Raw genomic sequence first — 12,500 nt, forward strand, 5'->3', positions numbered from 1 at the left:
CAACAACCAAAGATGAACACTAAACAACAACAACAACCAAAGATGAACACTAAACAACAACAACAACCAAAGATAAACACTAAACAACAACAACAACCAAAGATGAACACTTAACAACAACAACAACCAAAGATGAACACTAAACAACAACAACAACCAAAGATGAACACTAAACAACAACAACAACCAAAGATGAAAACTTAACAACAACAACAACCAAAGATAAACACTAAACAACAACAACAACCAAAGATGAACACTTAACAACAACAACAACCAAAGATAAACACTAAACAACAACAACAACCAAAGATAAACACTTAACAACAACAACAACCAAAGATGAACACTTAACAACAACAACAACCAAAGATGAACACTAAACAACAGCAACAACCAAAGATAAACACTTAACAACAACAACAACCAAAGATAAACACTAAACAACAACAACAACCAAAGATAAACACTTAACAACAACAACAACAACCAAAGATAAACACTTAACAACAACAACAACCAGAGATGAACACTTAACAACAACAACAACAACAACAACCAAAGACAGACGTGTTTATGTGTTTGTGTATTTCAGACTCACAGCGTCCAGATGAATCCGCCATGTTGTTTTTTTCCGTCCTGCTGCTGTATTAGTAAATGTCCCGGGGGGCTGTCGCGGTGTGTCCCGGGGTGCTGTCGCGGTGTGTCCCGGGGTGCTGTCGCGGTGTGTCCCGGGGTGCTGTCGCGGTCTGTCGCGGGGTGCTGTCGCGGTGTGTCCCGGGGTGCTGTCGCGGTGTGTCCCGGGGTACTGTCGCGGTGTGTCCCGGGGTGCTGTCGCGGTGTGTCCCGGGGGGCTGTCGCGGTGTGTCCCGGGGGGCTGTCGCGGTGTGTCCCGGGGTGCTGTCGCGGTGTGTCCCGGGGTGCTGTCGCGTTGTGTCCCGGGGTGCTGTCGCGGTGTGTCCCGGGGTGTAATAAAGCTTCTCTCCGGTGTAAGAGGCTCCGTCTCTCTTCGGTCCGGTCTCCGCTTCAAACTTCAAACCGCCCGAGCTTCTTCTTCCGGTCTGAAGTTTGAAAGCTCCCGCCGTCTCTGACCAGCTGCGCTCTGATTGGCCGAACGACCAGCCGCTCCTCCCATTGGCTGGAGCGTTGTCGCGGTGGATTGTGGTCTTTGTATTTCCCTGTCGTTCTAACAGAGTCCTACGGTGACTGTAGGTTTTTAAATAATCACTTATATTAAATATGAGACTTTACTTTGGATCTTTTATTGATTTAATCCTCTTTTAACGTTTTATTAGTTCCCTCTGTGACGTATCTTTGTTGCCATAGCAACGTGTCAACTACAGTCGGCAGGCATCAGTTTCTTCTTCTCTTGTTATTGATCTGAGGACATTAAACAGGTGAGCTACACTGCTGTCACTGGAGCTAATGCTAACAACAACAATAACAACAATAACAGGTGAGCTACACTGCTAACACTGGAGCTAATGCTAACAACAACAATAACATGTGAGCTACACTGCTATCACTGGAGCTAATACTAGCAACAACAATAACAACAATAACAGGTGAGCTACACTGCTGTCACTGGAGCTAATGCTAACAACAACAATAACAGGTGAGCTACACTGCTGTCACTGGAGCTAATGCTAACATCAACAATAACAGGTGAGTTACACTGCTACCACTGGAGCTAATGCTAACAACAACAATAACAGGTGAGCTACACTTCTGTCACTGGAGCTAATGCTTACAACAACAATAACAGGTGAGCTACACTGCTGTCACTGGAGCTAATGCTAACAACAACAATAACAGGTGAGCTACACTGCTGTCACTGGAGCTAATGCTAACAACAACAATAACAGGTGAGCTACACTGCTGTCACTGGAGCTAATGCTAACAACAACAATTACAACAATAACAGGTGAGCTACACTGCTAACACTGGAGCTAATGCTGACAACAACAATAACAGGTGAGCTACACTGCTGTCACTGGAGCTAATGCTAACAACAACAATAACAGGTGAGCTACACTGCTATCACTGGAGCTAATACTAGCAACAACAATAACAACAATAACAGGTGAGCTACACTGCTGTCACTGGAGCTAATGCTAACATCAACAATAACAGGTGAGTTACACTGCTACCACTGGAGCTAATGCTAACAACAACAATAACAGGTGAGTTACACTGCTATCACTGGATCTAATGCTAACAACAACAATAACAGGTGAGCTACACTGCTGTCACTGGAGCTAATGCTAACAACAACATCATTAACAGGTGAGCTACACTGCTGTCACTGGAGCTAATGCTAACAACAACAATAACAGGTGAGCTACACTGCTAACAGTGGAGCTAATGCTAACAACAACAATAACTTCATTATAATAATATACACTGCTATCACTGGAGCTAATGCTAACAACAAACAATAACTTCATTATAATAATCTATACTGCTATCACTGGAGCTAATGCTAACAACAACAATAACAGGTGAGCTACACTGCTATCACTGTAGCTAATGCTAACAACAACAACAATAACAGGTGAGCTACACTGCTATCACTGGAGCTAATGCTAACAACAACAATAACAGGTGAGCTACACTGATATCACTGGAGCTAATGCTAACAACAACAATAACAGGTGAGCTACACTGCTATCACTGTAGCTAATGCTAACAACAACAACAGTAACAGGTGAGCTACACTGATATCACTGGAGCTAATGCTAACAACAACAATAACAGGTGAGCTACACTGCTATCACTGTAGCTAATGCTAACAACAACAACAGTAACAGGTGAGCTACACTGATATCACTGGAGCTAATGCTAACAACAACAATAACAGGTGAGCTACACTGATATCACTGGAGCTAATGCTAACAACAACAATAACAGGTGAGCTACACTGATATCACTGGAGCTAATGCTAACAACAACAATAACAGGTGAGCTACAGTGCTATCTCTGGAGCTAATGCTAATGTGTGTGTGTGTGGACTAAGATAAAGGAGTTCAATGGCATTAGCCTTTATTATTATAATAATAAATAATATAATAATATGTGTGTCTGTGTGTGTCCAGGTCTTCCCCTCTGTCCTAGATGGCGTCTGATGCGTCTCCTCCAGGTGATGGCGAGGGTCAGGTGAGGAGGAGGAGGAGGAGGGAGACGAGGAGGAAGGAGAACGTGGAGGAGTTAACGTCCGCCGGTCACAGAGCGCTGCAGGAGGGACGGACGGAGGACGGACGGAGGACGCTCTGAGGCGCTTTAACAACGCACTGAAGGCCGCTGCACAGGTGAGAGCGCCGGGGTCAAAGGTCATCGACAGGTGAGCGGTTATTTCCCATGATGCTCTGCTCCTCTCAGCTGCAGGACTCCCGGGTCCTCCAGGCCTGTGCCTTTAACCTCGGGGCGGCCTACGTGGAGGCGGGTCAACCTCAGAAGGGGCTGGACTTCCTGCGTCGGTCTGAATCGGGTCCAAAGGCCGACCGGCTCCCGGACCTGCAGTTCAACCTGGCCCTGGCCCACAATGCACTTGGGCAGAGCCAGGAGGCCGCCGCCCACTTCCTGCAGGCCGCTCAGCTGTACAGGTCTCAGGGAGACGGACGCAGCGAGGGAGACGCCTGCGTGGAGATGAGCCGCTGCTACAGCAGGGCACAGGTCAGAACCAGAACCAGAACCATGACCAGAACCATGACCAGAACCAGGAGCAGGTGACAGCTCTGTGTGTGTGTGTGCGTGTGTGTGTGTGTGTGTGTGTGTGTGTGTGTGTGTGTGTGTGTGTGTGTGTGTGTGTGTGTGTGTGTGTGTGTGTGTGTGTGTGTGTGTGTGTGTGTGTGTGTGTGTGTGTGTAGGACGGGTCTCTGGCGGTCCAGGGCTTCCTGCGGGCTGCAGAAAGTTACAGAGTGGCGGCCATGTTGGGTTCTTCAGCCGACGCCCTCAAAGAGGCAGGAAGTCTCATGAGCCAATCAGATCAGTTCAGCCGCGATGACATCATCGGCGTGCTGACAGAATGTCTGAGTTTGACGGACAGCATCAGGGACCCGAGGATTCTGGGTAATCCCCTTGGTTAGCCCTCTTTAGACCCTGTCGGATCAGACTTGATTGACAGCTCACCTGTGTGCCTGCGTCTGTCCAGGTGAGCTGTACCTGTCAGTGGGCGTGTCCTTCTGCCGCCTCAGGTGTTTCACGGAGGCGGTGCCATGTTTCCGGCGTGCTCTGGAGCCCTCAGCCCAGCTGCCCCCCCTGCTGGCCACAGTGCTGCACAACCTGGGCGCTGCTCTCAACTCTGTGGGCCACTTCACACCTGCTGTGGGCTACCACCGCCTGGCTGCTGGACTCTACGGTGGGACACCTGTCACACACCTGTCCATCACCTGTCCATCACCTGTCACACACCTGTCCATCACCTGTCACACACCTGTCACACACCTGTCCTTCACCTGTCCTTCACCTGTCACACACCTGTCCTTCACCTGTCCATCACCTGTCCTTCACCTGTCCATCACCTGTCACACACCTGTCACACACCTGTCCTTCACCTGTCCTTCACCTGTCACACACCTGTCCTTCACCTGTCCATCACCTGTCCTTCACCTGTCCATCACCTGTCACACACATGTCACACACCTGTCCTTCACCTGTCCTTCACCTGTCACACACCTGTCCTTCACCTGTCCATCACCTGTCCTTCACCTGTCACACACCTGTCCTTCACCTGTCCATCACCTGTCCTTCACCTGTCCATCACCTGTCACACACATGTCACACACCTGTCCTTCACCTGTCCTTCACCTTTCACACACCTGTCCTTCACCCGTCACACACATGTCACATACCTGTCTATCACCTGTTACACACCTGTCACACACCTGTCTTTCACCTGTCCATTACCTGTTACACGCCTGTCACACACCTGTCACACACCTGTCACACACCTGTCACACACCTGTCCATCACCTGTCCATCACCTGTCACACACCTGTCACACACCTGCCCTTCACCTGTCACACACCTGTCCTTCACCCGTCACACACATGTCACATACCTGTCTATCACCTGTTACACACCTGTCACACACCTGTCGCACACCTGTCTTTCACCTGTCCATTACCTGTTACACGCCTGTCACACACCTGTCACACACCTGTCACACACCTGTCACACACCTGTCCATCACCTATCCATCACCTGTCACACACCTGTCACACACCTGTCCATCACCTGTCACACACCTGTCACACACCTGTCACACACCTGTCCTTCACCTGTCCATCACCTGTCACCTGTGTGTGTGTGCGTGCGTGCGTGTGTGCGTATGTCTGTGTGCGTGTGTGTGTGCAGGCTCTCTGGGTTGCCGTGGCGACCAGGCTCGGTGTTTCAGTAACCTGGCGTTCGCCTGCAGTCAGCTGGGCGAGGAAGAGGAGGCAGCAGAGAGCTTCATCCACGCGCTGCAGGGCTTCAGAGACACGGGTGACATCAATAACTGCCTTATGACACTACGTTATTACTGTTTATTCATGTGTATTTATGTTTATTACTGTTTATTCATGTTTATTTATGTTTATTCATGTTTATTTATGTTTATTCATGTTTATTTATGTTTATTCATGTGTGTGTCAGAGGAGCACGAGGCCCAGGTGCAGGTGTGTGAGGCGTTGGCAGAGTGTTACCTGAGGCAGAGGAAGCAGCAGAAAGCAGTGGCGCTCTACAAACAGGCTCTGACCGCGCTCTCTCACTGTCAGGTGACTTCAGCTTCAGCCAATCAGGTTACACGCCACCTCTGGCATCAGGCCGACCAATCACAGCTCCTCCTTTCACCTGCAGGACACGGCGGGGTCCGTCCGGGATCGACTGGTGGAGCGTCTCACTGCAGCTCTGCAGCAGAGTCTGAGGGTGACCAGCACACCTGAACACAGCACACCTGAACACAACACACCTGAACACAACACACCTGTGAACACAGCACACCTGAACACAACACACCTGTGAACACAACACACCTGAACACAACACACCTGAACACAACACACCTGAACACAACACACCTGAACACAACACACCTGTGAACACAACACACCTGTGAACACATCACACCTGAACACAACACACCTGAACACAACACACCTGAACACAACACACCTGTGAACACAACACACCTGAACACAACACACCTGAACACAACACACCTGAACACAACACACCTGAACACAACACACATGTGAACACAACACACCTGAACACAACACACCTTAACACAACACACCTGTGAACACAACACACCTGTGAACACAACACACCTGAACACAACACACTTGAACACAACACACCTGAACACAACACACCTGTGAACACAACACACCTGTGAACACAACACACTTGAACACAACACACCTGAACACAACACACCTGAACACAACACACCTGTGAACACAACACACCTGAACACATCACACCTGAACACAACACACCTGAACACAACACACCTGTGAACACAACACACCTGTGAACACAGCACACCTGAACACAACACACCTGTGAACACAACACACCTGAACACAACACACCTGAACACAACACACCTGAACGCAACACACCTGAACACAACACACCTGTGAACGCAACACACCTGAACACAACACACCTGAACACAACACACCTGAACACAACACACCTGTGAACACAACACACCTGTGAACACAACACACCTGAACACAACACACCTGAGCACAACACACCTGAACACAACACACCTGTGAACACAACACACCTGTGAACACAACACACCTGAACACAACACACCTGTGAACACAACACACCTTAACACAACACACCTGTGAACACAACACACCTGAACACATCATACCTGTCAACACAACACACCTGAACACAACACACCTGAACACAACACAACACACCTGTGAACACAACACACCTGAACACAACACACCTGAACACAACACACCTGAACACAACACACCCTAACCCAACACACCTGAACACAACACACCTGTGAACACAACACACGTGAACACAACACACCTGTGAACACAACACACCTGTGAACACAACACACCTGAACACAACACACCTGTGAACACAACACACCTGAACACAACACAACTGAACACAACACACCTGTGAACACAACACACCTGTGAACACAACACACCTGTGAACACAACACACCTGAACACAACACACCTGAACACAACGCACCTGAACACAACACACCTGTGAACACAACACACCTGAACACAACACACCTGAACACAACACACCTGAACACAACACACCTGAACACAACACACATGTGAACACAACACACCTGAACACAACACACCTGTGAACACAACACACCTGAACACATCACACCTGAACACAACACACCTGAACACAACACACCTGTGAACACAACACACCTGAACACAACACACCTGAACACAACACACCTGAACACAACACACCTGTGAACAACACACCTGAACACAACACACCTGAACACAACACACCTGAACACAACACACCTGTGAACAACACACCTGAACACAACACACCTGAACACAACACACCTGTGAACACAACACACCTGTGAACACAACACACCTGAGCACAACACACCTGAACACAACACACCTGAACACAACACACCTGAACACAACACACCTGTGAACACAACACACCTGTGAACACAACACACCTGAACACAACACACCTGAACACAATACACCTGAACACAACACACCTGAACACAACACACCTGAACACAACACACCTGTGTACACAACACACCTGAACACAACACACCTGTGAACACAACACACCTGAACACAACACACCTTAACACAACACACCTGTGAACACAACACACCTGAACACATCATACCTGTCAACACAACACACCTGAACACAACACACCTGAACACAACACAACACACCTGTGAACACAACACACCTGAACACAACACACCTGAACACAACACACCCTAACCCAACACACCTGAACACAACACACCCTAACCCAACACACCTGAACTCAACACACCTGAACACATCACACCTGAACACAACACACCTGAACACAACACACCCTAACCCAACACACCTGAACACAACACACCCTAACCCAACACACCTGAACACAACACACCCTAACCCAACACACCTGAACTCAACACACGTGAACACAACACACTTGAACACAACACACCTGAACACAACACACCTGAATACAACACACTTGAACACAACACACCTGAACACAACACACCTGAACACATCACACCTGAACACAACACACCTGAACACATCACACCTGAACCCAACACACCTGAACACATCACACCTGAACACAACACACCTGAACACAACACACCCTAACCCAACACACCTGAACACAACACACCTGAGCACAACACACCTGAACACAACACACCTGAACACAACACACCTGAACACAACACACTTGAACACAACACACCTGAACACAACACACCTGAACACAACACACTTGAACACAACACACCTGAACACAACACACCTGAACACAACACACCTGAACACAACACACTTGAACACAACACACCTGAACACAACACACCTGAACACAACACACCTGAACACATCACACCTGAACACATCACACCTGAACACAACACACCTGAACACAACACACCTGAACACAACACACCTGAACACAACACACCCTAACCCAACACACCTGAACACAACACACCTGAACACATCACACCTGAACACAACACACCTGAACACATCACACCTGAACACAACACACCTGAACACATCACACCTGAACACATCACACCTGAACACAACACACCTGAACACATCACACCTGAACACATCACACCTGAACACATCACACCTGAACACAACACACCTGAACACAACACACCTGAACACAACACACCTGTGAACACAAACCCACTCTCTTCTTTCACATTCAGAGGCCACGCCCACTCAGCCCACCTGGTGGACAGCAGATCAGGTAACAGCCAATCAGCTCTCAGCGTCACTGTGCGAGAAACATCATTAACTGCCGTCCTTCATCACAGGAGGAGTGATGACATCACACAGGGTCCAGACAGAGCGTCCAATCAGCAGCCAGAGGATCATCAGAGGGGGGCGGGGCCAGGTGAGTGTCACCTGGTCCAGGTAGAAACTGTCAAAAACACTAAAGGTGCTAACAGTCAGTGTGTGAACAGGGTCACAGCAGGAAGCAGCAGAGGATTGTGGGTCAGGAGGGGGCGGAGCCACCGAGGGACCTGGACCACACAGGTAACACACACCTGTCAATCATATTCCTATATTAGAGGACACTTTAACACACGTTTATGCTCCTAGAGGACACTTTAACACACGTTTATGCTCCTAGAGGACACTTTAACACGTTTATGCTCCTAGAGGACACTTTAGCACACGTTTATGCTCCTAGAGGACACTTTAGCACACGTTTATGCTCCTAGAGGACACTTTAACACACGTTTATGCTCCTAGAGGACACTTTAACACACGTTTATGCTCCTAGAGGACACTTTAACACACGTTTATGCTCCTAGAGGACACTTTAGCACACGTTTATGCTCCTAGAGGACACTTTAACACACGTTTATGCTCCTAGAGGACACTTTAGCACACGTTTATGCTCCTAGAGGACACTTTAACACACGTTTATGCTCCTAGAGGACACTTTAACACACGTTTATGCTCCTAGAGGACACTTTAACACACGTTTATGCTCCTAGAGGACACTTTAACACACGTTTATGCTCCTAGAGGACACTTTAACACACGTTTATGCTCCTAGAGGACACTTTAACACACGTTTATGCTCCTAGAGGACACTTTAACACACGTTTATGCTCCTAGAGGACACTTTAGCACACGTTTATGCTCCTAGAGGACACTTTAACACACGTTTATGCTCCTAGAGGACACTTTAATACACCTTTATGCTCCTAGAGGACACTTTAACACACGTTTATGCTCCTAGAGGACACTTTAATACACCTTTATGCTCCTAGAGGACACTTTAATACACGTTTATGCTCCTAGAGGACACTTTAATACACGTTTATGCTCCTAGAGGACACTTAAGCACACGTTTATGCTCCTAGAGGACACTTTAGCACACGTTTATGCTCCTAGAGGACACTTTAATACACGTTTATGCTCCTAGAGGACACTTTAGCACATTTTTATGCTCCTAGAGGACACTTTAGCACACGTTTATGCTCCTAGAGGACACTTTAGCACACGTTTATGCTCCTAGAGGACACTTTAACACATTTTTATGCTCCTAGAGGACACTTTAGCACACGTTTATGCTCCTAGAGGACACTTTAGCACACGTTTATGCTCCTAGAGGACACTTTAACACACGTTTATGCTCCTAGAGGATACTTTAACACACGTTTATGCTCCTAGAGGACACTTTAACACACGTCTATGCTCCTAGAGGAGACTTTAACACACGTTTATGCTCCTAGAGGACACTTTAACACACGTTTATGCTCCTAGAGGACACTTTAACACACGTTTATGCTCCTAGAGGACACTTTAGCACACGTTTATGCCCCTAGAGGACACTTTAACACACGTTTATGCTCCTAGAGGACACTTTAGCACACGTTTATGCTCCTAGAGGACACTTTAGCACACGTTTATGCTCCTAGAGGACACTTTAACACACCTTTATGCTCCTAGAGGACACTTTAATACACGTTTATGCTCCTAGAGGACACTTTAATACACGTTTATGCTCCTAGAGGACACTTTAGCACACGTTTATGCTCCTAGAGGACACTTTAATACACGTTTATGCTCCTAGAGGACACTTTAGCACATTTTTATGCTCCTAGAGGACACTTTAGCACACGTTTATGCTCCTAGAGGACACTTTAACACACGTTTATGCTCCTAGAGGATACTTTAACACACGTTTATGCTCCTAGAGGACACTTTAGCACACGTTTATGTTCCTAGAGGACACTTTAACACACGTTTATGCTCCTAGAGGATACTTTAACACACGTTTATGCTCCTAGAGGACACTTTAACACACGTTTATGCTCCTAGAGGACACTTTAGCACACGTTTATGCCCCTAGAGGACACTTTAACACACGTTTATGCTCCTAGAGGACACTTTAGCACACGTTTATGCTCCTAGAGGACACTTTAGCACACGTTTATGCTCCTAGAGGACACTTTAACACACGTTTACGCTCCTAGAGGACACTTTAACACACAATGTCCCCATTAGAGTGGTACGCGTCCATTCTTGTATCCAGTCCATGGACCGGACCCTCAGGGACCTCAGAGGGGCCCAGACCCAGAGGTTGAGCACCTGTTTGTGTTGTTGATTACAGTTTGGACCAATCAGAGCAGCTGTGGTTGGACGGAGAGGCCCCGCCCACCCACAGGTAAATGAACTCAGATTCAAAAGAAGGAGCAGCTGAAACCTGATTGGTGGTTGTTGATTTTCAGTGAGACGTCATTGGTCCCTGCAGCCGAGGCCCCGCCCCCTGCCGCCGAGGCCCCGCCCCCTGCCGCGGCCCCCTGGAGGTCCCGGTTCTGTTCGCTGATGTAGACTTTTTCCTGGATGCTGATTGGATCAGAGGCGCCTCAGGGGTCTGGAGTGGTTTCCATGGAAACGCTGCTTGGTTGATCAGTGACACGTCAGTCGCTACGGTAACCAGGGGTTCACAGCTGAAGGACGATAAAGACAAATTGTTATTAAAATTAATACAATAAAGAGAGGATCAGCTGTTTCTGTCTGCACACACACACACACACACACACACACACACACACACACACACACACACACAGAAACACACACACACACTCACACACACACACAGAAACACACAGAGACACACACACATGGACACACACACACACACACAGAAACACACACACACACACACACAGACACACTCACACACACAGACACACACACACACTCACACACAGAGACACACACACACACACACACACACACACACACAGAGAAACACACACACACAGAAACACACACACAGAAACACACAGAGACACACACATACACAGAGACACACACACACGGACACACACACACACACACAGAGACACACACACACACACACACACACACACACAGAAACACACACACACTGAAACACACAGAGACACACACATACACAGAGACACACACACACACAGAAACACACACACACAGAAACACACACACAGAAACACACAGAGACACACACACACGGACACACACACACACACACAGAGACACACACACACATTCACAGAAACACATACACACACACACAGAGACACACACACACACACACATTCACAGACACAGACACACACAACCACACTCCTCCACGGGGGAAAGGACAAAGAACGCCCCCTTCACTGAGGCTCCGAAGCAGCTGCAGGATTGGCTAACTCCATTTCACCCAGTGCCAGCCT

General features: G+C 48.0%; 2 protein-coding genes across 2 annotated transcripts in view; one reads left to right on the forward strand and one right to left on the reverse strand.

Moving 5' to 3' along the window:
* Positions 1 to 822, reverse strand: part of iqgap3 (IQ motif containing GTPase activating protein 3) — a gene marked incomplete at its 3' end in the record, with an annotated part of 34,605 nt that extends 33,783 nt beyond the window's left edge. Inside the window, exon 1 of the mRNA XM_083918348.1 lies at positions 602 to 822. Within this exon, the coding sequence (XP_083774474.1) occupies positions 602 to 623 (22 nt within the window). The 5' untranslated portion in view covers positions 624 to 822. The remainder of the gene's footprint in view (positions 1 to 601) is intronic.
* Positions 823 to 3,146: 2,324 nt separating this feature from the next.
* Positions 3,147 to 11,657, forward strand: ttc24 (tetratricopeptide repeat domain 24; the record flags this gene model as incomplete). Its single annotated transcript, XM_083917716.1, is given in 13 exon segments — positions 3,147 to 3,308; positions 3,379 to 3,691; positions 3,694 to 3,725; positions 3,867 to 4,068; positions 4,151 to 4,357; positions 5,356 to 5,484; positions 5,635 to 5,756; positions 5,839 to 5,907; positions 8,979 to 9,019; positions 9,087 to 9,166; positions 9,237 to 9,309; positions 11,402 to 11,455; positions 11,520 to 11,657. Coding segments are annotated over 13 exon segments (1,587 nt in total), but the record flags the coding sequence as incomplete, so codon positions are not given.
* Positions 11,658 to 12,500: the final 843 nt, after the last annotated feature.

This window comes from Echiichthys vipera (assembly GCF_963691815.1).
Source record: "Echiichthys vipera genome assembly, chromosome: 8".
Lineage (NCBI taxonomy): Eukaryota > Metazoa > Chordata > Actinopteri > Perciformes > Trachinidae > Echiichthys > Echiichthys vipera.